The 27379-nt window shown below is 38.4% G+C and overlaps 1 protein-coding gene and 1 long non-coding RNA gene across 31 annotated transcripts in view; one reads left to right on the top strand and one right to left on the bottom strand.

The window, feature by feature from the left end:
- The window catches only part of SGIP1 (SH3GL interacting endocytic adaptor 1), a 207274-nt gene that overhangs the window by 118407 nt on the left and 61488 nt on the right, over positions 1 to 27379 (top strand). For 15 of the 26 annotated variants that reach the window (XM_049110318.1, XM_049110321.1, XM_049110317.1 and 12 more), the window contains 8 exons: positions 8113 to 8137; positions 9146 to 9197; positions 10510 to 10595; positions 14266 to 14358; positions 17126 to 17200; positions 19338 to 19838; positions 25523 to 25650; positions 27193 to 27319. In XM_049110318.1, the coding sequence (XP_048966275.1) occupies positions 8113 to 8137; positions 9146 to 9197; positions 10510 to 10595; positions 14266 to 14358; positions 17126 to 17200; positions 19338 to 19838; positions 25523 to 25650; positions 27193 to 27319 (1087 nt within the window). The remainder of the gene's footprint in view (positions 1 to 8112; positions 8138 to 9145; positions 9198 to 10509; positions 10596 to 14265; positions 14359 to 17125; positions 17201 to 19337; positions 19839 to 25522; positions 25651 to 27192; positions 27320 to 27379) is intronic. The other 11 variants (XM_049110325.1, XM_049110334.1, XM_049110327.1 and 8 more) reach the window with 1 other exon arrangement.
- Positions 1 to 27379, bottom strand: part of LOC112647188 (uncharacterized) — a 142736-nt gene that overhangs the window by 82044 nt on the left and 33313 nt on the right. For all 5 annotated transcript variants that reach the window (XR_007410809.1, XR_003128171.3, XR_004816236.2 and 2 more), the window contains exons 2-3: positions 12826 to 12886; positions 10653 to 10727 (exon numbers count right to left, since the gene is read on the bottom strand). This is a non-coding gene — a long non-coding RNA (uncharacterized LOC112647188). The remainder of the gene's footprint in view (positions 1 to 10652; positions 10728 to 12825; positions 12887 to 27379) is intronic.

Genomic DNA, 27379 nt, shown 5'->3' with positions numbered 1-27379 from the left:
TCTTTTGGTTTCAAAAAATAAACACATTACTATTATCACTATAGCTACTACTAAACTGAATGGCCCACTTCTGAGTAATTAGAGTCAGCTACCTATCCTGTATTGTGTGGCATTCAATTTTGCTGACGTGCCTTAGTAGCTTTTCTTATATTTTGCCAACTGCACTTATTCTTGACTCTGAATCTTTCTCCAAATTTTCCAAATTTGGCTACTTCAAAAATTGACTCAACTTCATGGCCTGAAGTTTATCTGCAGTGCCTCAAGAAGGCTCCATTCCTCATTGGTTTCCCCCTGTTGTCCTCATAGCAATTTTGACTACAAGTAGTCCTTGTCATTTTAAGCCGTGTGTTTTTAAGGATGAGTCCTCTTCCTACTCCCTGACTTCATTTTCCTTTGGAAATGTCCATCTTGGTGATTGCTCAATCTGGCTGAGTTTTAAGGTATCTTGGTTAATAGCAGGCTCTTTGTTTCTCTTCCCAAATGGAGTTTCAGGAGATCATCTCAACCAAGTCCCATTGGATGGACATGATAGGTATTTACTGTAGTCTGACTTGTAATGGATACAGGAACAAATTTAGACAAACAGGGACACCTGGGTGGCTCAGTAGTTGAGCATCTGCCTTCAGCTCAGGTTGTGATCCCAGGTGGATCCTGCAATCGAGTCACACATCAGGTTCCCCGTGGGGAGTGTGCTTCTCCCTTTGTCTGTGTCTCTGCCTCTCTCTCTCTATCTCTCATGAATAAATAAAGAAAAATCTTTTAAAAAAACTTTAGACAAATATCTGCAAGGGGCAAGGGTGTGAGATAAGTGCTTGTCAGATAGTTGGCCGTCCCCATCAGCATTTAAAAGCAAGTCAGAAAATGGGCTGGAATCAAAATGATAAGCATAATGGTCACATATTCTAATTCATTCCTAGAAAATTCTGTAACATGAATCACTGAATTTGCTATGACTAGCCTGTATAAAAATATTTGTTTGGTGCTTTGTTGTGCTTTGTAGCTTTTTATGCATTTCCCCCTGGTTCCCCATACTAAATTTAGCAAATGAGGATGTTGTAAAGCTTCAAAACTTGAGGCTGACTTAGTGATTTTGATGAGCAAGACAGATTGTGTTTGGTTACTTCTTTTTATAAATATCTTAAAACACTTACCCGCAATGGCTAAAACTAAGGTATCCTAGTAGGCTGGATTTAAATTAATCCTTTTGTGCAAAAAATAATAAAGCAAATCTGGTATGGAATAAGGACACTGTGGAAACTGTGAGGACATAGGCTGAAATATTATTTTTGGGAGGCATATTCATATTGCAAATGATATACCTTCTAGAAATACATGTTCTAAACAAAGATCTTCATAAATTATTGGTGTACACACACTTAGAAAATAGCCTTGAGATACAAAGTAAGAGTTATCTCTTCTTTGAACACCAAAATAAAAATAGAGGGAATAATAAAATCTTTCCAAAACCTTTTTCAGAATGTATCAGAAGATTGAGAGAAACCTAGGAATTGAGGGATTAATATTTAAATAGGAACACAGGACGTTTGTTTAGAAAAGGAATAGACTAGTAGCAAAGTCCCTGTTTGAGTAATCAGGTGAAGTAATAAGAACAGTAGATAAAATTTACTGAGAGCTTATTATATGTAGTACAGATGCTTGCAATCAGAGACAAATTGGCCACCTGCAGTCTAAACAACTGAGTAAGTGTTTTGTTTGCTTATGCCATTAAAAACGGCTTTAGCCCGCATTTAAAAGCCAGACTGTTTGAAATTAAAAAAAAAATCAACAAAAAACAACAGGATGTGCTTCTTCTCTTGACAACTGTGAAGATCTTGCAACCCTAGGCCCAAATATTTGCAGGGCAGGCACGGATGCACCCAAGTAGTGGTGAGTTCACCAAAGCTTTGTGAACATGCCCTTACCAACAGCACCCCTCTCCTTGCCCTGTACGCATCTAAGTTTGTCACTCAACGCATAGTGTTCAGCTTATATAACATATCAAGACCAGGGCCGCCTGGGTGGCTCAGACAGTTAAGCATCTGACTCTTGATTTGGGCTCAGGTCGTGAGCTCAGAGTTAAGAGGGATCAGTACTTCAGGCTCCATCCTGGGTGTAGAGCCTGCTTGAGATTCTCTCTCTCCCTCTGCCCTCCCTACTCCCCTACTTCATGCTCTCATACTTTCGCTCTTAAAAAAAAAAAAAAAAAAAAGAATCTAAACTAAAATATACCAAGACCGGATACAAATGACTTTCCTTCCATTTTTGAAGCAAATTCTATATATTGCTAGAGCAAAGATAGAACACTAAAGCTTTCAAAATTCTTGGGAAATGAGAGGAGAAGGAGTAAAATAAAACTTTTAGTAGGCAAAGACACTCCTCTCCTGGCTCATACAGACTTTGCTGTCAAAATTGTTGTTCAGCAGAGCCTACAGCTGCTTTATACACTTTAATGGTGATAAATAACATATATGAAGTCCTTCGTTCTGAGGTGTAGAATTCTTTTTCTTTTGAAGGTTTCAAATAGCTCTTTTTTTAAAAAAGATTTATTTGACAGAGAGACCAAGAGAGCATGAGTAGGGACAGAAGCAGAGGAAGAAGCAGACTCTCTCCTGAGCAGGGAGCCAGATACAGGGCCCGATCCCAGGACCATGGGATCATGACCTGAGCTGAAGGCAGATGCTTAACCAACTGAACCACCGAGGCGCCTCTCAAATAGCTCTTAATTATGGACTTTGAGGCCTTCTGGGTCTGACCTCCCCACAGCTGCTAGCTGGGCCTTCTGGATTCTGGATAATAAGCTTGTGACTGCATGAATTTGAACAGTTTTGCCCCAGATGAAGACATTTTGCAAGTGGAGTTTCCAGAATGCTTTTTTTTTTTTAATTCAAGTTAGTTAACATATAGTGTAGTATTGATTTCAAGAGTAAAATTTAGTGATTCATCACTTACATAAGATACCCAGTGTTATCCCACAAGCGCCCTCCTTAATGTCCATGACACATTTAGCCCATCCCCCCACCTACTTCCCAACAACAAGCCAAAATGTTATTTTATGTTATTATCTTTCACTAGAAAAACAATACAAACAGGAACGGTTGATTAAAAAATATAGGTTTTTAACTCATTGGAATTAAAATATGGCTTAAATTGGGTATATTAATATACCTAATTATTTTGAAAAGTGTTCTCTATAATCTTAAATTAATATGGTTTCTTTGAATTTAAGGTTCTGCCTCTGTATGGGTGCAATCCGCATTTTAGATGCATTACTTTTCATAATTTCATTTTAGAGAGATTTGTGTTGCTTTTAATCCCCTTTGCTGTGGTTTATGCAACTTTTAAAAGTGAATTGTTAGCCACGAAATTGAAGCTAAAATCATAAGCTCCTACATTTTCTTCTTAGAGAAGAACTTTAGTCTGGTCATTAAAAGAATTATAAAGCCTAAATTTTCATATAAAATAGTGAATTCCTCTCAAAACACAGTATGAATTAGTCAGTAAAATAATCCAAGCCCAGAAATACGTATTTTCTGGGCTTTTTTCTGATTTTATGTAAATTACATCCATGCATATCAACAAATGTACAAAAAAGGTGGGAACAATATAGAGCAGAATCTGGAAAATAAGGCAAATGAGAAAGTCTAAAATATTATAAGTAGAATTGACTAGAGTAAATATGTCTAAAATGATGAGTTTTGTTACAAAACATTCAAATCAAGAAGTAACCATTCATGGTTCTCTGCTTTAGGAGTCCTCCCACAATGTAATGTAAGAATGTGACCAGAGCTCTAAAGTCTGTGTCTGGTTCTACCCATTCACTAGCTGTTGGTCTCAGAGACTCATTTTCCCCCTCTTTATCATATAGGCCATTGGACCAGATACCCATAGAGGCCTCCCAGGGATAAAACACTAGAGGCTCATTTCCTTTCTGTTCTAGAGAAGAACGATCCTTTTCCTTTGAGCAACATTCAAGATACTTAGGTGTTTGTACCCCTGGCCCCCAGATTTGGGGATTTAAGTAATACTGGTTCCTAGGTAGCCTCTAGTGACTTCTTGAGGTAGCCCATATTTTGAAAGCAAAACTCTAAGCAACATCTCTCTCCCCACTCACATGTTAGTCATTCTTATTACTACAGAAAAATCCTGAAGAGGGAGAAGAGGGAGAGTAATCAGAGATTGTTGGAATAAATTGATAGCAGCTATAATCCAGGTTTGAGAAGTGAAAGAGAGGAGTCATGTCTGCTCATTGTATTATTCCAGACATCATCTGGTCCACCGTTGTTCTACTGATGCTGGACAGTTGGAATTATTGCCATCTGTGCTTGTCAGGGGCTCCTCATCTTCCCCATTACATTCCTACTCATTGCTAGAGGCTGCCCAAATCACCAGCCCAAGAACAGATACTTAAGAAAAAAGTTCTCATCAGCATTCATGCAATAGTACACCAAAAAGAAGAGCCAGGCAAAGAAGAGATCTTTCTAATCCTGCTCTCTGATTTGGGAAGAATCCAATTTAGTCCAAATTATGGTGTCTGTGGCATTTGCTAACACCTGTTGTGTGTGGAAAACACTTTTCTCCATAGTATCTAGTCTCTAGAAACTCCTCCCCAAATAATCTGGAGAGAAACTTCTTATAACAAAACATTAAAAGCCATCAGTGATGTTCTCCTGTATGTTTGTCTTGTTCTTGAATACATATCACTGAGATAGTACACCCAATTAGCAAAGCTATATTTTACCACAGATAGCTTCTTTTTAGGTTCTCCCAAAACTTCCTTATGGTTTTTAAAGAAGCTGAAGGCGTGATGACTGCCTGTCTTCCTTTGGCCTAGTTACTTGGAGTGTATGTTTGGTTGGCTGTTGAAGTCCTCTATTACCCAAGCCTGTTGACTGATCCATCATTCTCTGACTAGGTATCTGTTCTCTCTTCCTTTTTGCTGATCACAGAGGCGCAGCCCGGTAAGAACTCTCAACATTTTTACCTTAAACATCTGTAGAGAAAATAATTGCCAAGGCAAGGTAGCCACTTTTGGCTTCCCATTAAACTTATAACCCAGTATGAATGAAGCAGATAAATTAGGTTTACTGGTTGGAAGCCTTTGGTCCTATAAGCATCAAGAGCGTATTTTAGGATTATCAGAGCAGTTTTCTATAACAAACTAAATTAATAGATAGGTATCCCAAACGTAGTGCTAAATTTGAAAAATATGTGTGTGTGTGTGTGTGTGTGTGTGTGTGTGTGTGTGTGTTGGGCGGGGGGGGTGGGGTGTATGTGTGTATGCAAGGCCTGGAGATTGACCAGAAAGCACCATAGAAGTTTAGAGAAAAATGATAATAAAGAATAAGAAAAGTAAGGAAACGATTTTTAAGCCACATTGTTTTTAAGCTTGAATTTCATATAAATTCTTGGACCATAATTTACATTGATCAGTATATACTGATACATAATAATATAATCATAATTTATGTATTAGGAGAAAGACATATTTTCAGGCAATACCTCTAGGCTGTCACATTATTCTATTATTTCACCACTGAAGACTAATAAGTATTAATTTGCATTGCTCAAAGTGAAATCTCAGTCATTTTTCTCAGGTTGAAGAGTATGATGAATTCAAGCAACAAAAAGAAGGGTCTTTGCTATGTTTGAAATGACCCCCATCTGCCTTGAAAGAGGAAATGGAACTGAAAACAATGCTCTCTGAAATGCCCTCCAGGGGCATATGCCATTTGATTAATCATTATTTGAGGCCATTACTCTGCCCCCAGTTGACAAGCTGTTTGTACTATACAGCCAATGATCAAAGACAACACCTCCAGGGACTGCTGTTCAGGTGTGGATGATTCCTACCCACCAGTTAGGCGACATTTCAGATTATGACAAGTACTCTTTTTATTTTAAAGGAAAAAAGGAATTAATTCAAAATGAAGGTAGTTTATTCACAATATACATGTAAAGACAATCATTGAAAAGAGAAAAATGTGGTCCTTTGGAAAGAAGATGATTTTTTGATTCAGTGGGCTGAATGTGGTTTGTGTCAACAAAAACTTAACCTCGTTCTAGATTTGCCATGCTGCAACTCCAGGCCATCAGAGCTGTGTGCTGGATCCAGCTGACAATGGCGACTTTCTTTTCTGTTGCTGCTGACTTGCTGATCATCCAAGTTAACTGTTCCTTTCTAAATTGATATTATTTTATTTTTCCTAAATTCTAAACCACAGAGTTTTCTTGCCTATTTCTGCCATACCTTGATTGCACTTAACTGGTGATTGCTCATTTATGAGGCATATTTAATAAGAATGTACAGGGGCTTCTTGGCACTAAACAGTGCCTTTCAACAATAAACATCTATTGTAGCTTCTTGGTTTCAGAAGTATTACATTTTTAATAAAAGGGATAAGATAGAGAGCCAAAAGATCTTCAATACAGCCTCTGGGGTCTCCTATCTCTTGGGTTTCAGCTCTCACAATTCTAGGTGGGTCCTGTTCCCTCATTGCCAACCTTGTGATTGACTACTTGGAAGTAGAACCCTGGTATCTTTCCATCACACCCATAAGAATCTGACCATCTGAGGCTTCCAAACCTAGAAAAACATTTTAATTCCTTTTAACAATTTGTTCTCTTATTTTTGTCTGTGGAGCCTTATTTTCCAAAAGCCAACCTGTATCCAAATTCTCATAATGACTATAGCTGATTTAAATGACCATATTTAATTTAAATGTTTATTAATCTAAATAAACATATTAACTTAGTCTAATATATTAATTTAAAATGTTTATTCATTAAAGTAAATAAAATAATCTATTTTAAAAATCTTTACTAGTAATAGAATAATTCTCTATAATGGCACATACACACAAATTGTATTATTAGGCAAGACAAGCCAGAGAATAGAGTTTGAAAGATTGAGCCATTCACTAGAAAACACCTAGTGAATTCTTGCTTAGATTGAAACTACTGCTCTATTGTAAATGAGTTCAAAATGAGAGAAAATTCTGATAAATCCTAGGAAAGAAGGTGAGAAGTTTCTTCTAGGTCTATTATAGAGGCACTACATCTTGTCCTGAGCTGTTAATGTTATCATATGAGAGAAGAAAACATACCTGTGACACCACACCCCACCAAGCACATGGTCATACCCTCTGGAATACTTATAATTGTACCCTCCCCTGACCCAGCTATGGCCCTACTGTTCTCCTAAGGCAGGCCCTTCCAGGCTACCTCCCACTCCATGATGCCACCCTTCCAGTGCTCTGCTTTTCTGATAGCATCCCATGCTAAGACCCTTTCATAGTAGTTTTGAATCAGAACTTTTTATCTAATCAGCCTTTCTGTTATGGAAGTAAATTTTTGCTAGGGTATTTTAAAAATTATGCATGACTTCGAATATGTCCTGCCAGGGCTGTTTGCATTCCTGTACTATCACAATGCCTTGAACAAAAGGAATGACTTTCAATTGGCAAATAGGTGGGCCTGTGTAGGCAAATGGAAGAAACTGGGGTGGGGAGGGCAGCTAAGGAGAATGAAATTCCCTGGCCCCCTGGTTACAACACCCATCCAGGATTAATGCCTCCAAGTTTTCCTTCCCTTTAACATTTGCTGCTTGTATCTTTACAAATTACATTAGTAAAATAATGACTGTTTTTTTGTTTTTGTTTTTTTTTTAATAATGACTGTTTTTACTAACAATTCATGGACTGCCCCTACCCTAATAAAAGCAGACCATACTCCTAATACATTCTATAATTTTCAAATATAAAACATTTGTTAAGCTTGGATTTATTTGTCTGATAGACTTCAAGGTGGTTGTTGTTGTTGTTTAATAGGCTATTCAATATTTGCTTAATTTACCAAATCTGCCCAGGTAGGGATTTCTCTGGTTCAGAAGACTTATGATTTACTCTCCTTTTCTCCCTATAATCCTTGAGTTAAATGAAAAACTGATTTATATGTGTGTGTCTACAATTTCCAACTTGAAAACAATTCTGAGAAAAATTTCATTTTTCCCCATCTGCATTTCTGAGTTCAGTTGAATTGAAATGACAGAAATATACATATTGTACATAACATATATGTGGTCTTAAACCTTATAGTGTCTATTTCTAATTCTAGGGTGCAATTAAAAGGAACTTATCCAGTAAGTATATCCTAGCTACCAGAAATAGAGTAAAATTTAAAAGAAGAAACAGTTCCTTGGATCTTCGAGAATTATATATATATATAATATATATAAGTATATATATATATAAGTATATATATTATATATATACATTATATAAGTATATATAAGTATATATATTATATATATACATTTGCATTATACATTCTTGGGCTTGATTTTTAAGGCTCATGAATGTTTTATAGCAAAGAAATCTTATAATGACAAAGGGACCTCGTGGGTTCTGAATGAGTAATATTCAAATTATGAAAATGAATATGTTTTTGGAAAAACATTGCTATTTTCTTCCTATATTTGTGAACTCTTGCTGTATCATTTGACTTTAGAAATGAATCTAATGAAGTGTTTGTTGATGGGGGTCGGAAGAAGAGAAAGGCGGAAAGAACTGAAGGGAGATGCAACTAACCCATTCATAATGTTATCTGATATAAAAACTTTAGTCAACCACAGTGATATGATACAGGTTATAATTTATGTAGGGCACAATTTTCCTCTGCTACATATAGCAAATTCTAAATTCATGGATGCTAGTTAAAGATATAACATTTTCTTGGCATTTCAAGAAAAGAACAGGCAAAGAATGCTGGATTCCTGTACTATGTACATATGGCCTGGCTTAGTATTCTCTTATGGTAATTGGAAAGTAGAACTGCTCAAGGCGGCAGACATTCGAAGAATGGTAGACTACTCCACTAAAATGCAATATACAACTCTTCTGTTTGACAGCTTATCATGGTAATTCCTTGGTTAATTAGGTTTTACAAATGCCAGATAAGATGCTACTACATATGTCTGATATGTGGCTGTTGCATTGCCGGGGTAGAGGGTTTGTTTTACAAAATTTTCATATTGAGTTGCTTATGGATGGGACTTAAATCTCTAAGTGTTTCCAAACATAGCTCATAAGACATATAAGAAGGGAATAGTAAAAGTATGCCTAAAAGGTTTCTTTGTCCTGTACATCAGGTGAGGAAGTGGTGAGACCCAGGCGTTCCACACCAACTCCAGAACTTATAAGGTGAGCATGGAAGACATTAGTTGAGTTTTACAGAAGGCATCACATATTGCTAACAATTCAGCAAATCTCCTTTAGACTGAACTTCAAATTCTATTAATAAAGGTCCTGTTTGCATGTAAGTCCATAGCATGCTTCAAGCATGCTATCATTTCTCAGAAGTGTAGCCTGAGAGAGATCCTTAGGGGGAAGTACTGTATGGTCATCTAAAGTAACTGTCTATCAGAATATGCAGGCCCCATACTAATGGAAGGGTTAAAGACTGTATGAAGATGTCTTTTGGTGTTTGGAAGATGTCTCTTGGTGTTGGATCTGATGTATAATTATATTGTCCTATGAAAAATAACCTGTTCAGTTGGATTCAGTTTCGTGATACATTCCACATGTCATACACCAAAAAAGAATTTACTATTTTTTTTTTCGCTTTGGCAAAACATCGTATTTTGCACTGTGTATTCTTTGGGTTAAGTATTGTACAAATGGACATTGTTTTCCAAAAGGACTACTATTTCTATTTAAAAGCTGGATCCTTTTCATTTTCCTTCCTTCTCCAGCTCCCCTCCCCCTTCACCCCTTACTCCCACCGCACACGTATAGACACAGAACTCATCAGTATCAATGAAGGGAAGAAATGAAGATTATGCAGCCTATTGTTAATAGCCTTTAAGTAATAATTAGGAGAAAGGGTATGATTTTAACTTATTCCATCCTTTCCCCTTGATTTCTTCATGTTCTTTTTCTGAGATGTGCTGTATTTAAGGTGTTCAGAGGTTATAACTAGTCTATTGTGTGTATTGATTGGGGAGACAGGATGGAAATGAGAAACTAGTAGACTAGAAACTAGTAGACAAACTTCCTGGGTGGCTTGTCACTTAACTTCTCTCTACCTGACTCTTACTAATCACCATATTAACTACAATATAGAGAGATGATGAAGAGAAATATAAATGGTTTTTGAGATCTGAAGAGATGAAGGTGCTTTGCAATAAACTGTTATCTCTAGTTTCATCTCTTCTAGGTATAAAGAATCATGATGATTTGAAAGAGTTCCTCTTTTCCAACTTATTTCTATTGAACCATCACCTTGGTCTCCCAGTGAAAACCAGGGATCTTATCTCCTAGTGATTCTCTTGTCCATAACACATTGACATTCATACATATACTTTCCAGTCCCATGGAGTTTGTGTACATGTACACGTATGTACACAATTACACATATATGTGCCTTACCATGAAAAACATTTGAAAGCTTGTATATCTTTTTAGCATTAATATTCCTTTTCTTTTATGTTTTGTTTTAATCTGTGTGATTTAGCAAAAAGCCTACAGATGACACTATGGCCCTGGCTCCCCTCTTTGGCCCACCATTAGAATCAGCTTTTGATGAACAGAAGACAGAAGGTAGGAGAAACATGTATCTCTATAGATCTTTTTTCTTTTCATTAAAGTATAACTTACCTAGAATAAAGGTATATGTTTTTAGCCATGCACCATCAGATCCTCATGTGAAAGCAAAGTTCCAATCTAGGTATGCTGTTGGAACAAGAATTTCATTTGCAAACCTCTAGTATTTTAGGATTTGAAACTTTACTTCTGGAAACATCAAATAACTAACAAGTTCATTCCTCAAAAGTGGTGGGTAAAAATTACTGCAAATGTATACAAATTACAGGGAATAAGTCAGGGAATAGTGCTCTGTGAGCCAAGTAAGTCATCATTGTGGAGCTAGAACTTCAGACTTCCTGGCATAGTCACTGTCTCTGTGATCTAGCCTCTCTAACTACATTTACTCTCTTCTCCACCTCTTCAGTGGAGATCTCAGTGGGCTGCTCACAACAGACTTGTTTGTGGGCTCAAGACCCAAGAATGACCTTGAATCATTGACCAACTTAAAAATAAAATGTTGTGGGAAAAATATCAATGCAGCCATTATTATTGAGTTTACCTATTAAATATTTATTCCTAGAATTAAATATTTAAGTTTTTAAAATTAACCATTTTTTGTGGCTATAAATAGTATATACCCTGCTAACATAAATAAAACTCTATAAATGGCATCCAAACTCTTCTTGAAATGTATTTAGGTCTAGTGCATGTATCTCTGGTAGGAGTGTTGGGTAATATTGAATGTTTTTATTTTTAAAAAGTCATTTGATCTAAAAATACTATGGTAGGGACACCTGGGTGGCTCAGCGGTTGAGCATCTGCCTTTGGCTCAGGGTGTGATCCTGGAGTTCCGGGGTCGAGTCCCACATTGGGCTTCCTGCATGGAGCCTGCTTCTCCCTCTGCCTTTGTTTCTGTCTCTCCCTCTTTCTCTGTGTCTTTCATGAATAAACAAATAAAAATCTTTATAAATAAATAAACAAACAAACACACACTATGGTATATGTATAATATTATGTTATTTTTTATACTGTTGAGCAAAGAAATCAAATTGAACTATTAAGGACAATAGAACTTGAAAACATAATTAGTAGACTAAGTTATAGTAACAAAGACACTCTAAAGTATAGGGACTTAAACAATACAGAATTTTATCTTTGTCTTGTGTTTACAATCTCAAAGTAAACAATATAGGACTGGTAGGGTGGTTCTGCTATTCTCAACATGTGGCCTTCGTCCCTGGGTCCAAAGGAGCTGGTCCAGCTCTCATCACTTCCCAATCAGAATAATGTGGGGAGGGGGTGGGAGCAAAGGGAGGACCAGTGTACTCACTGCCAATTCCCGTGAGAGCAAAATCTGGAAGACACATACATCACCTTAACCAGAGCCAATCAGAGAGAATTTAGTGCCATATGGCCAGCTAGAACTTTTTGATTGTAAAAGAAATGGAAAATGGATACTGGAAAAGAGCTAGGAGTCAACCACATCAAAATATTTTTCAATGATTTGGTTAGGAAATATATAAGGAACACCCCTAAATACTCCTTCAGAGATTTAAATGTCTACAACTTAGAATCCAAGTAGAAGTGGCCTTGTAATGAGGCTACCAGTTGTCATGTTAACTATGATCAATTTTGCTTTTAAATTTTTAAAAGATTTTATGTATTTATTTGAGAGAGAGACAGAGTGAGAGAGAGCATGAACAGGGAGAGGAGCCGTGGGAGGGGAAGAAACAAACTCCCCGCTGAGCATGGAGCCTGACATGAAGCTCAATCCCAGGACTCTGGGATCATTACCTGAGCTGAAAGCAGACACTTATTTGACTGAGCCACCCAGATGCCCCTCAATTTTGCTTTTAATGACATTATTGTGTAGTGACTAATGGTGGAATTTTATTTGTTACTTCTCAATCTACCTATTAAAAGAATCCCATAACTGTATAGAAACCTGATTTACAAAATAGAAAATAGTTCTTAAAAAATCAAGGGGGTGTCCCACATCAAATCCATGAAAAAAACAAAAACAAAAACAAAAAACGCTGCTTCACAGCTTTGGAGAATGTTTGCTTTCATGTTAAAACAAAACAGAACTAAAACCATCTTTGGGTTTATGATGGAGAGGAAATACACACCTGAACTTGCCCATGAGCCTAGTTTGCTTTCTCTTGAGATGGTTTCATCCCCCAAGATTCTATACAATTTCAACATTTGCACCAAGCACACGAGGTCTTACAGTATCCGCACTTACCTTTCAGATCTACTCACTCTCACTTCTTTTCACTGATTCTTCCATCACTAAATTAAAATGCCTGGAGGGAAAATATGTATTTTGGAGTCAGGTATGCATGCCTGGGATCGAATCTTAGCTTCTCTACTTCATCAGGTAGCTCTTAGGCATGTTATTTAATCACTTTAATCTTTGCTTCCTCTACTTAAAATTGTACTAATATCAACCACCAGGTGATGTTGTGAGGACTATAATATCTAATAATAGCTACTGGCCTTGTGATAAGTGTGTTATATGCAGTTTGTAAACATTGTATTTATATGTATTATCTCCCATGATCCTTTTAATAATTCTCAGATTGCTCTTATTACCTCTACTCTGAAGGAAAGGAAGCTCAGAGGTGAAATGACTGGCCCAAGGTCCTACAGTCTAAGTTTAGAGGCTGGATTTATTTATTTATTAACATTAAAGATTTATTTATTTATTCATGAGAGACACACAGAGAGAGAGGCAGAGACACAGGCAGAGGGAGAAGCAGGCTCCTCGCAGAGAGTCCCAGATCCTGGGATCCAGTCCTGAGCCGAAGGCAGATGCTCAACCACTGAGCCACCCAAGCGTCCCTAGAGGCTGGATTTAAATTCATATCCCATTAACTTCCCAAATTGTGTTTTACAACATAATGAATTAAAAGCAGTACTTGCATAGACTCTGGTACATGATATGTGCAGAAAAGACCTAATTGTTTACATTATTATCATAGCAATAAAAAAATCAAAACACAGAGACAGAAGAAATAGAAACAATGTTAGATTCAGTGTCATTAGACCTAATACTTAATTTCTCTGATTTCCTTTAAGTGTCGAAGCCCTTATTTATTTTTCTCATTCTCTTAAGATATTTACCAAGTATTTTTAGAATAATTTCATTTCTCTTTATGATACTGTAAAAAGTTTACTTAAAGACCCTATATGATCCTTTAAAGATACAAGTCACTCTATAAAACCCAGGCACTTTCATTTTTGAAACATATTCATACCAAACTTTAAATAAGCCAACTTGAAATGACTGTCCATGGGATTAATGCCTAGATCTTCAAATGGGTGCCAGAAATAGAGCTAGTACATATACTGACATTCAGAATGTCCTTAAATGACCAACCAGGAAGAAAATACAGATGCTGTATTTCAAAAGTTTTTATTTAGCTATGTGTACACACACACAGACACCCCTACCATCACCACACACACACACACACACACACACACACACACACCACTGTCATTTGCATTCTTTGCTTGAAAAGAATGAGGAGCAGCACACTTCTAAATTACTTTGCTAGAACTGAGGCAAGAGAGAGATAATTTTGTGAAGCTCAATTTTGAATTGAAATTTTAAGTGCTGAAATCCAGGAGTATTTCTTTTTTGAACTCACTTTGGGAAATTTTCTTTTTATGGTTCCAGTTCTTTTAGATCAGCCTGAGATATGGGGTGCAGGCCAACCAATTAATCCAAGCATCGAGTCGCCAAAGTTAACAAGGCCTTTTCCCACTGGAAGTAAGTTATGTGTTTGTTCTGTCTGGAAAAATAAGTGACTCATTTTACTGTCTGTCTGCATAGTGAAATTAAGCAACTTGTAGAAAGTACGTAAGCAACATTTTGACTGTATAATATTAGAAGAGGTTACTCTAGTAGGGCTTTAGAGTTTTAGGGGCCTAGGGCAGTTTGTCAAGGCAAAAGTAATACAATAACGTTATTAACTTTGAATAATAGCCTCTTCTGACATCCTATATGCCTGTTCGTTCATTAATTGAATATGCATGTATAAGAGGAAGAAGCAAATAAGCTAAAGAAACCTACCCTGCTCCAGATACTGGGCTACCACTCAACACAGAAGTGGAGTCAGATAGTCTCTGCTAGTCCTACAAGACAAGGAGGATGCAAGGTACAGAAAGGACACATTGAGATGAAAGAGGGATAATTGGAAAGCAAGAGAAATGATGCTATTTGGTAGGAAGCTGAGACAGGAGGCCTGGGCAAACTTGTCTCAAACCAGGGGCCGTGAGAACTACTATTCCAGCACTCACCCCCCTTCCTCCTGAAGATGCTGAGAGTCAGGTAATAGTCGGTTGGACTATTTGGCCTGAGTGGATTGCTTATTTGGTCAAGCCACCTCCTTGATGGATTTCTTGAGTTCTCATTTCAGTAGACTTCTCATAGCATCCACACTTGTGGAAAGCACTCCTTAAAATGCCTTTGTAAGGAAGACTGAGTCTCAGGGAGAGGCATTTGGGGCAGTAATGAGATGCAATGGGTGTCTACACTTCGTGAGGCTTACATACACACTAATCAATACGTTTCCAGTTCAGTATTCCCGAGGTTCTGCTTTATGGGGCCTAAAAATAATCATCAGAATTAACCAGAGGGATACCTAATCAAAGGCCCAAGAGGTTGTTTCCAAGAGATATTGCTATAAAACCATGCAATCCAGTCTTTTCAAAGATATTTTCTTCATAAAACAGGAGAGGAAAAACATCATCACCAATAACTATTTTAACATCTAAACTTTTAGAGATGTGCTTTGAGAAAATTTGAACCCCAGTGATGTGATTTTGAATGTGTCTCTGTGCTACTGGGAAACAAAGCCAGTGCAAAAGCTCTAACTTCCTTGAAAAGCTTTCTTTAGAAACCTGAGCCATCCAGATTCTTCCTAGAAAACCTTTCCTAGATGCCAAGAAACTACATAAATGAAATGTTTATGTAGGTGATGTATTGATTTTAAGGCCAATTATTGGCATTTTAGAGTTTTCTGAGTTTCATGTGCAGCAACTGCACTTAGCATGGCAGAGGCTGTTGTATAATTGGTGTGTATGATATAATTTTGCTCATTTTGTGATTGCAGCATAAATCAGCTATTTTAAATTATTATGCTCTTACTGTATTTTATGTGTTTTTGTTGACTATGACCTCAATTTTTGCAGTGAACCTTCATCAGAAACAGAGCCCCTGATTGACTTTTAACTTCTATGGAAAAACCTGATCCAATTGAGGTGTAGTTTTCAGAAGCTCACAACGAAGACTAGGAAGCACATATTTCTGGGCTTTAGGATGATAACTATTAGCATGCCTGTTGTGTAGAAAGACAGGATGCTCTCTAAAATTAAATGAAGTCAGGTGGAGTTGGAGTGACAGAAAGGTACTCTTTCTAGTGCTGCCAAGCACTCTCCAACCAGCTGACCCACTCTGCTTTTAGGTCCTGAAAGACTGAACAACATTTGAGATTCACAAATGAACTGGAATCTGGTTTATGAAATTAGTGTGAACTCCTTGAATCTACCAAATGGATCCAGTGACAGGAAAACATACATGTAAGGAAAAAAGAAGAAAAAAGATGTACCTGTTGAAACAGTGATCCCTAACCTTGCCTGCAAAATGACAAGTCTAGTTCAGGGGGCTGAATCTCTGGGTTCAGGCCATAATACAATACTTATTCTATCTCAGGGGTTTTGCTTTGCTGTAATTTTTACCAGGGGAATCAGGGTATTTTTCCTTGCTCCCATTTATATTGCTTCAGACTTTCAAAAAAATATACTAAAAGTTAAAATGTATAACTTTGAGACATCTTTCCAGATTCACTCTAGGCAATACAATCCTGACTATATTAAAAACCCTTCACCTGAGTCTCCCCCAAGATATTTTCATTTCCTTCACCACACCCTAGATTATAATCATCTGTTAATGTGATATTCATTCATTCAACCATAACTTCCTGAGGACAGAAGATTCTTTTATTCAACCCTAAGTCCCTAGTTCCTAGTATGCTGCAGAACTTTGCTAGTGCTTGAAGTTTGTCAAATAAAGGGATGAATGAATAAAAAGATGACATTATAATTATCACCTGACATTCTTTTTTTAAAGATTTATTTATTTATTCATGAGAGACACAGAGAGACAGAGAGACAGAGAGGCAGAGACATAGGCAGAGGGAGAAGCAGGCTCCTCGAAGGGAGCCCAGTACAGAACTCGATCCCAGATCCCAGGATCACGACCTGAGCCGAAGGTGGCACCCAACTGCTGAGCCACCAGGCGTCCCACATCATATGACATTCTTTTGACAAATTCTTATTATCATAAAGTGGAAGAATCTGAATGGGTCCTGCTTCACTTTCTTAGCTCTGAATTTTAAAAAATTTAAACTATTAATGGTTATGACATTACCAATAGCAGCAATATGGATGAAAGCCCAAATCCTGCTTATCTACAAAATATTGTGTCAGTTAAGGAGAAAGCAATCAATAATGCTTGGTTTCTCATGTCTTTTCAGCACCTCCACCACTGCCTCCCAAAAATGTACCAGCCACCCCACCCCGAACAGGCTCCCCACTAACAGTTGCACCAGGTAAGCTTCAGTTTTTTCTGTGCTGGGATGATACAGCAATCAGCAATGGCCCTGGACCCCAACACGCCCCGATGTGTCTGAAGCTGTAGAGACTTAGCATGAAAATGTTTGCGTTTGGTTTTCCTTCCATTACAACTTACTCTGCAGATTTATTTTAGAGTATCACTCTCAGGTTTCACAAAATATTCTTTCTCAATTAATTTTTCCTGTGTACCATCTTATTGAATGAGGGCCACATTTACTGGGAAAAGAAAGAAAAAAAAATGTCGACATCGAAAGTCCCTGTTTAATTGGCATTTTACTTCTTTGGAACTCATTTTAATGATTTACAAATTAAAAATCTCAAGGCACAATTCATATTTTCCCAAGAACCGATCATTATTTTTTCTAGAATTAAAACTGCCTAGTCTACAAAGACATAGAATGGTTCCCAGGATGTGCAGCCTGTGGGTAAGCTTGGGAGATGGGGAATTTTTTTCCCAGGAATCCTTATTATCCAGTGGCAAAGAGCTGTGTGAGGATCATGGCATATGTCAAGGAACTGCCACATGCCTTTAGACAGATAATTTCTAAGGCACATCTTTACCTTCTATTAAAATCAATACTACATATTCCTGCAATTTATAATCTACCCTGTTCTATTGGGCTAGCAAGTCAAAAGCAGTAATTGTATGTTATGTGTCTGGGCCCTTAGAATATGATTCGTTATCACCTTTGGAATTCTATTGCTGCTTTGTCCTTTGCTATTTATGTAGCCTGGTGAGTTTGATAGCTGCAGAGTAGGTATTTATCAACAAGACCAAGTGCAAGCCATAGTCATTTTTGAAATTTATATTGATTAAAACCCAACGAAGAGTCATCCAGAGCGTCAAAGGTAAAGGTATCTGCAAGTTCAAATCATTTTGGCTCCTTGTATTCTCATAAATATGTTAGATAGAAATAAATCTACTAGTGACAGAATTATAAATATTGTGGGACATGCAATCTGCTACCCTGTTTATCTGTGGCCTTGGAGTCTTGAAGGTTAATTCTTTTCTAATGTGAAATATGGAAGTGCTGAGCCAGTTCTTAGAGTCGATGGGTTATTTAAAGGTAAAGTTGCTTCTGCTCATGCCTTGCAATTATTCAGGGACAGTTTCGAATTTCAATAACTTTAGTGTTTAAATAAAAAGTGCACTTCCTCACATTGCACTGGTTATCAAGCATTTCCTGCCAAGCTGTAGAAGATAGTTTTAATTTTCTCTCGTATTACTGGTAAGTTAAATTAAAAAGAAGAGCTGCTGCTAATGATTAAGTAAAATAGAGACTTTTGTGTTTCATGACTCCAGATCGATGTATATCACAGTTCCATCTATGATGTTAACAGGTTAGACTTGATGAGAAAAGAAATTACAAAGATATTTTGAGTTTTCCTCCCTCTTAAGCAAGTATATTCATAACAGTTCTAATAAGTAGTAAATGTCTTCTCAATAACCTGTGTGTGTTGTATGTGGGGTGTATATGTGTGTGTTTGTGAATATATGTGGGGGATATTCCTCTAAATAATCTCTGTACTGTGTTTCTGGTGTATCGAAGGTGGAGGATGTACAGCTTGTTATGATACAATAACTTTTTTAAACTAACAGATAATTATTAGTTTCACCAAACATTTTAATGTGCTAGAACAGACAGTCTTTATCAAATATGAGGGTGATTTTCAGCTATCAATTTTCTTTCTACTGTGTTGTCTGTAATTTGGTAGGCCAGACTTTCAGAAGAGACCTCCCTTTTGGAAGTGCAGTTCCAGAGCCTGTACTCTGTGAACCTTTTCAAAGTGCAGCGTTTTCAGAGTGATCACCTTCTGCACTCTTGTGAGCAGCCTTTGAGAGTAGTAGCACACTCAGCGCTTTCAATGGTGGTAAAAACAGCTACCTGGGGTCACTCAATAGAAAGGGTAAAATAACAACATAAAAAGGTGATGCTCACATTCTGGAGGCAGGGAACTGTCTCTCCTCCCCTTCAGTTCTGATCCAGTTATTTTTACACCTCAGGAGGCAATCTGTTTACTATTCTTTGCCTCACTCCCTCCCACTCCCGCCCCATGAAAATAATATTCACAAAGTCAATTAAAGTTAAAAATCAACTACTTTAACCACAGGAAGTGACCAGTCAGCCACAGAGGTCAAAATTGAAAAGCTACCATCCATCAATGACTTGGACAGCATTTTTGGTCCAGTGTCATCCCCCAAGTCTGTTGCTGCTAATGCTGAAGAAAAGTGGGTCCATTTTTCTGATACATCCCCGGAACATGTTACGCCAGAGTTGACTCCAAGGGAAAAGGTGGTGTCCCCACCAGCTGCATCAGACAACCCATCTGACTCCCCACCTCCGGGCCCCCCGGGACCTCCAGGCCCCCCAGGGCCCCCAGGACCCCCTGGTCCTCCGCGCAATGTACCATCGCCGCTCAATTTAGAAGAAGTCCAGAAGAAAATCGCTGAGCAGACCTTCATTAAAGATGATTACTTAGAAACAATCTCATCTCCCAAAGATTTCGGGTTGGGACAGAGAGCAACCCCACCTCCCCCACCACCACCCACCTACAGGACTGTGGTTTCATCCCCTGGACCTGGCTCGGGCAGTGGTACGGGGACCACCAGTGGTACGTCTTACTGTTTGAGTGTGCTTCGTGTGACCGGGAATGGCCGTGGCTGCTGCAGTGTGAACAACACCCTCCTCCTGCCTGGCAGTTGGCTTTAGAGCTTCCGCCGTTCCTCTGGTCTGGGTGTTCTGTGGCCCCATGGCATGTCCTAGTGCATCGAATGCTAACTGTCATAGTGCAAGTCTGTGGATGTGTTCTTCCCCGCACTCCTAGCACTCCTAGCACTCCTTGGGAGTGCTCTGCCTTCCACCCTGCAGTGAGGAAGTGCATAGTTTTTTAAAGGAAGCTGCTTTGTCACTGTTTGGAATTAGGAAAGTTCTAGAAAGACAGATTTCCTAGCCAGTGAATTTCATGTTCAGTGTCTAATTTCCCTGTCAGCACATGAAGTCAACTCTAAGTATGGTGACAGGAGATGGAAAAGTCCATCAGAAATGGAATTTGGGACTCTCTATGCAAATGTTGATATTGAATCTGATGTTTTGGTTTTCCTTCCTTGGAGCTTCATTTTGTGTTCCCATCCTATAAAAGGATGGCAATATCTGCCACACAAACCTAAGAAAGATAAAAAAAATTTTTAAGGTATCTTCTTCAATATTTTTTTATTCTACTGGTACTCAGACTTACTTGGCAAGACCCTACAGTGCCTTTCCTCTTATGCCCGTGGGTTCGGTTTAGGCACCTTCTGAGTGCCATGTGTTTTTTTGTTTGTTTGTTTGTTTGTTTGTTGCTTTGGAAGAAGCAACCAAGTTTATGATAATTTAGATCTAGTAAGAGATAGGAAGGAAAGGCAAGAGATAGGAAGGAAAGGCATTTGTCTCTTTTGTAACAGTCAGTTATCACTGTTGCCTCTTTCAATAGGCAAACAGTGCACAGAGTGCATGTGTTTGAAAATTCCTGTGCTTCAAGCAACCAATCTGATCAAGGAGAGGGCTGGAGATTCACCTTTATATCACTACACGTGTCCCATGTGCCTTCTTCTACCAAAAAAGAAGAGCTACTCAATTATCAAATTTGGAGAACATTGTGTTAAAATCGGCAGGTTTCTTTACCATAGGACCTCTGAGAGCCTTTGTCAATAATATGGCTACAGTTTCTTCTCCTGGGTATCATCTTAATGCTTTGTGCACATCATTTCATCCTTACAACAACCCCATGTGATAAATGCTCTCTTATTGCTCCTATTTTACAGCTGTGTAAACTTGGGGAAACAGAGGCTCAGAGATGTCAAGTAACTTTCCAAAGTTTACACAGCTACAGATGATAGACTTGGGATACTCAGTCATACTCAGATCTAATTTTCAGGCTGTGTCCTTCACCCCTCTCTAGGAACTCTTTTAAGGTTTAGTTACAAAATAGCCCAAACTTTTTTGACCACTGACACCCACCTATACTGCCCAACAAGATCAACAGTTTTCTCTCAAAATCCACTTCCTTGTGCTTCTCTCCCTAGGTCTAGAGGATTAGAGCACCCACCTTCATCCTCGGTTGCTTTTTTAGATCATTTTGGGAATATAAGCCTCATTACTTATCTGTCAAAGTAATAAAAGGACCCTAGGTGAAGCCTTTGGTTCAGACTTCAAACCCAAAGAAGCTGGCTATCTATTGTCAAAGTGGGGAATATCTCCAGGGTATTCTTTCTTTCCAGGCTCTTCTGAGAGACGTAGAGGAATAACCCCCTTGTTCCAGTGGCAGGCCACTGTACTTTCCTCAAAATGAACATGTTTAGTTGGGGAGAAGGAGGACAGGGCAGATTTGTTGCTCATCTGTTTCTTCCATCACCTACCACAAGACTCTGGAAGATGTTTAATTGAATTGACCACAGATCTAATGAGTGAAGAATGGGGTCTTTGCCTTCTTTCTGAAATCTTTGAGAATTTTGCTGTCATCTTTGTTTAGCATAAACATTTGAAATTATTTTTAGGTGTTACCAGTAAAGGCTATTGATTCTTAATAACTGAGTTGGAAAAAACCCTCTACTTTGCTGGTAAAAGATTGAATTTCTAAGCGGAAGATTGAACTGGGTCAATGAAGCTCATGAATAAATAAAACTGCACAATTATGTCCTTAATTAAGCCCCAGTTTATTTTCCATTTAATGTTTTATTGATATAATATACAAAGACTAGCAGAAATGTAAATTTACGATTAAAACAATGAGAGATGGCCTCATGTTTTAAAGATTAGCAATGCTTCTCAAGACCTCCTTTTTATAAAACTTAGCCTGATGAGACTAACTTTTCCTATACATCTCAAACTGTATTTAACTGGATACCATTACTCACTTTCAAAATTTCATTCACTTGGTCACTGACCAAATTTAGACAGTATGCACAGCCTTGTGAATTAGTTGAGTTACCTGATGTTGAAAAACAGGTGGAAGTTAAGAATTTGCTCCAAGAATTTTGATTTCCTTATGGAAAAGTTATAAATACCTAGTTTGGCCAAAACTTTGCTTATTGGAATGCAGACAATGATTCTCTTTGCAAAGGCCATTTCTTCTTCCTTGTGGGTGGTGTGCCAGAGAATGGGAGGGGGAAAGTGTTTTATTGGCCTATAGAGACCAGAGAAAAAGAGGTTAGTAAAGATAGGATGTGCAACACTTTCCAACTTGAGAGACTAAGCCAATATAAAAGATATTATACACATACACACACATTTATAAACAAATGAAAATGAGCTGACTGGGGTTGAACTAGACACATATATTTCCTAACTACAAGTCTTTTTAGAGTGGCAGAATCCAAATAGGGAAGCCACTCTTCAACAAAGAGAAATGAAAGTTGAAGCAATAATTGTGTGGTTTTCAAGGGGCTACCAAAGAAACTATGCTAGAATTTCAAGTTGAAGCAGCAAATGAACTGAAAGTATGTCAGTGGTTGTCAACTTTTTTGAACTCACAAAACTCAAATAACATACATGTGATTTTTAAAGTTAAACCTTACTCAGCGATGTCCAGTTAATTTTTCCAGAACTGCTCATGGGAGTAAACACTGCTTGGAGAAGAAATGAAAGCATAATTCCAGATCAAAGAATGAGGATAGAGATGTACAGTCTTCTACACTCTTAGCATACGAAACAATTGTGTGATCTCACAAAAGCACGGGAAGCCTCAGTTCAGTTATAAAATAACCCTCAGGCCCTGACTACTGTCTGCTGAACTTCAGGATTCTATCGAGATTGTTTTGCTTCCTAAACACTTCTTTTGCTTCTTAAAGACACTCAGTGTCTTTCTGACTGCGCAACAACTCAATTAAGTCAATTCAGTTAGGAAAAAGTGAAAGAGCAAGGAAAACAGTTAACTAGCCACTTTTTTCTTTGCTTTCAGTTGTGTCTGTATGAAAAGACAATCTTTACTATCATCGTCAACATCTATTCCCTTTTATTTATGTGGCATTTTGTAGTTTACTAAACACTTTATAAGCATTTTCCATTTCGATTGTTACAACTACCTTGTATGGTAGAAATGTCTCATTTTTTTAAAATAGGAAGCTGAGATTCAGAGAGGTTAAGATCTTCCAGCTGATAAGTGGCAGGCTGGGCCAGGAGTCAGATCATCTGCCTTTTCATTATTTTTTATTTTTTTTTTCATTATTTCACGCTGCTTTGATAACAACTCCCATATTGACTATCCCAAGCATTATTGACAGTGGTTTTCAAAACTTTCCCTTTTAGAACATGTAGAACAAGGATAAGCAGCATGACCTTTTCCTGAACTTGATTCAGAAGACTATTTCTTGGATAGATATTTTGAACCATTCCTATGGCATGGTTTTCCAGTGAAACAGAACCTAGAAAAAGCCTCATGAAACTTCCTGACAAAGACTCTGTTGTTTAAAGGGTTATTCTCCATCTCTCAGCTGTCACTTCTGTTTCCTGGAAACATCCTGGGCGTCAATCTATTAAGTCAAAAGAAAACTTTGTAGTGGGACCTGTCAAAACATATCTTATTTTTTTATTCAAGAAAAGATTTGCAGAAGACTAAAAATATTTACGTAGAGAGAGATGTGTGCAAGCTGCTGCTGCAAAACTCAGAGCAGACTTAATGCAAAATATGGGACTTCACAGTCCACCTAAAGCTACAAGACACTGCATTTAAGATCTTGGGCCTTGGAGTTAAATCGGCCATCTGAGCTCTGTGATCTTGAACAAGTTACTCAATATCTCTGAACTTTAGCTCCAATTGAGATAACTACAGTACTTTCCTGCAAAATTTAGTGTGGAGATAAAATAAGATAGTGTATGTAAAGTGTCTAGCATCAATCTTGGCCCAATACAATAAAAAATAAGAATACAGTTAGAAAAGTGGTAGAGGTGTAGAGGTAATAGAGATAGGGATGGATGTGGCGGTAGTTTTAGTAGTTTCACACTAATGAAATTACACTTAGAATAAACAGCACAGAGAAACACAACACACTCAATTTTTCAGGTTGCGTTTAGATAAGAGGAGCAAGGTTTACACCCAGACTCTCTTAAGATGAGAGCAGATTCCAAGATGATGGATTTTGCTGTTCAACTTCAAAGCTCTTTGGGAATCTGAAGATCTGGAGATGGGGACCAGCATCTTGCCAATCTAGGATTCTCCAGAAAGCACGGTTTTGTGGCATGTTGGATGGGAAGATAGGAGTGGGCGGTTATTTTCCTGAGGCAGGATTTCTTAGAATTTTCTTGGAATGATCCGATACCTGTGCTTCTACCAAAGTGACAAAACCTCTGGAGTAGTTGGAACTTTTCTGAACAAGCACGTTTTAGAAAAGTGATCTGAATTTCTTCAGGTTTGGAGTCAAGTAGTTGATCCATGTACCCCAGACATCTGGCTAAAGATAGGCAGACCTTTGAGTCTCGAGACCCTACTGGTGTGCTGATTAGTGTGCATGCCGGCCTCTGTGTGTCTTCTGTGTGTCCCATGTTTGTCATTGACAGCCAGAAAAGTAAATCCAAGACTCTTTTCAAAATCACCACAAAAATCATCATGGGCCAACTCTACATAGATTCCTAAGCAGCCTCCTTCAAAAAATACAGTCCTCTAAATTCAATGTGATTCTCTTATTAAGATGCTAAATGCAAACTATTCGTGCAACATCTAATTTACTGTCTTATATTCTGTCCTTTGCTTATTATCAAGTGCTTACTTACATTTATTAAAGTTAGCACTCATATTTTGAAGCACATTAAAAAGGATAAATCCCTTATACATGATTATATATATATATATATATGTATAAATATATAATGTGGAAAAATCATTCACCTTCCTTCAAGGTCTAACTTTCATTTTCATCTTGGACATAAATTCTGAATATGCAAAACAAGATAATTTATTATAAGTTTGGTGTGTGTGTGGTCAAATGAAAGGTCCTCACTACCAGGCTAAAAGGGTCTTAAAGTGTATTTTCCATCACAGAGAATAATAAAAGGATTTACCTTTCACTGGGTGTCACATGACAACAAAAGGCAATAAGCTTCAGCTTCTGCCATCAACTATAGTTCAACTGAGTGATTTTTTTTTCTTTATTAAAAAAAAACACATACACACTAGATGCTAGAGTGTTGAGTGTACTAACTGCTCGGTGAAGAAAAGTGCCTGGGACTGGCACTGTACTGTGGGGGTGGGGAAGGAGGATTCCTTGATGACAGCTCTTGGCCACATGTGATTCCAGCCATTGTTAACACCAGCTTGTTTTTCAGGTGCATCATCCCCTGCTCGACCAGCCACTCCCTTGGTTCCCTGCAGCAGCACCACCCCTCCACCACCTCCTCCCCGGCCTCCATCTCGGCCAAAGCTACCTCCGGGAAAACCTGGAGTTGGAGATGTGGTATGTTCCCTTCTGCCCTGCCTTGCTCAGAGACTCATGGTGAGAATGACAAACAAGCCAAAATGCCATAACACGGGCCACCTCAATGGCCTCAGATCGCTGGTTCAAATGGCCCAACTGATGTCATCTTAAAGGCAATCACTGCAGTATGGGTGTACATTTCAACCCTCCCATAATCTCTACCATCTTTCAAGTCGAAGTCTAAAATAGTAGGAATAGGATGCTGGCGTTCTCCCTTGTGCTACAGTGGGTTTGATGCAAATTAAGATAGTAATAGTCAATTGTGCTAAGTTCTTTAGAAAGAGAGGTAGGGGGATCCCTGGGTGGCGCAGCGGTTTGGCGCCTGCCTTTGGCCCGGGGCGCGATCCTGGAGACCCGGGATCGAATCCCACGTCAGGCTCCCGGTGCATGGAGCCTGCTTCTCCCTCTGCCTATGTCTCTGCCTCTCTCTCTCTCTGTGTGACTATCATAAATAAATAAAAATTAAAAAAAAAAAATTTAGAAAGAGAGGTAGGGATCCCTGGGTGGTGCAGCGGTTTGGCGCCTGCCTTTGGCCCAGGGCGCGATCCTGGAGACCCGGGATCGAGTCCCACATCGGGCTCCCGGTGCATGGAGCCTGCTTCTCCCTCTGCCTGTGTCTCTGCCTCTCTCTATCTCTGTAACTATCATAAATAAATAAAAATTAAAAAAAAATTAAAAAAAAAAAAGAAAGAGAGGTATTTCCTTGGGAAGACTCCAAGAGAAGGTAAGTCTTGGTCTCCATCCCCAGACTAAGAGATCTTACTGGCACACCGTGTGGATTTATAGGAGGGTGGTAGCCTGCTAAATTTGTTCCAGAAGTTTCTTGCATCATGTTTGGGCTGAAAAGGTGGAAAACATTCTGTGTGACTAAGAGACCTCTGAAAGAGGTCAGTTTCTTTGATATCAACGCACTTTGATATCAACGCACAGGAGTCACAAACTTTGTGATGTCCATACCATCTGGTTTAGCAAGCACAGTTTAGTATACTGTATTTAAATATCTTTTTTTAAAAAAAGATTTTTATTTATTCATGAGAAGAGGCAAAGACACCAGCAGAGGGAGAAACAGGCTCCATGTAGGGAGCCTGATGTGGGACTCAATCCTGAGACCCTGGGATCACGCCCTGAGCCACTGAGCCAAAGGCAGATGCTTAACCCCTTAACCTCTAAGCCACCCAGATTTCCCTATTTAAATATCTTTAAATGGGTATAAGCTCACACCTGAGGTTATTTGCTTAGTCCCTGGGGGCAGGTAGGTTCACAGTCTTGAAACATCACAGATCTCAGTTTCTCTAAGCCTGATGTACCTGCTGAGTGTAGCATACCATGGTTTGTAATTCCTCTAGCTCCATCCACAAGCTCCTTGTATAGATATAAGCAATTTCAAGATAAAAATGGTGTCACCTATACTCTTTTAAGAACCTGAGTTGTCATATCCAGGGCTGGAAGATGTCAAAAATATGGAACAAAAATACTACAACCTGCATATCTAATTTTTTATCTCTTTTCTTCTTCCTGCAGCCCAGACCTTTTAGCCCTCCCATACACTCTTCCAGCCCTCCTCCAATAGCACCCCTCGCACGAGCTGAGAGTACTTCTTCAATATCATCCACCAATTCCTTGAGTGCAGCCACCACTCCCACAGTTGGTAAAAATTATCTCCTCTCTTTTAATCTGTTTGTTGTTTTGACTGGCTATTTTTTATGAT

Source organism: Canis lupus, chromosome 5 (assembly GCF_003254725.2).
Source record: "Canis lupus dingo isolate Sandy chromosome 5, ASM325472v2, whole genome shotgun sequence".
NCBI classification, from domain to species: domain Eukaryota; kingdom Metazoa; phylum Chordata; class Mammalia; order Carnivora; family Canidae; genus Canis; species Canis lupus.
This window is presented reverse-complemented; position numbering and strand designations above follow the sequence as displayed.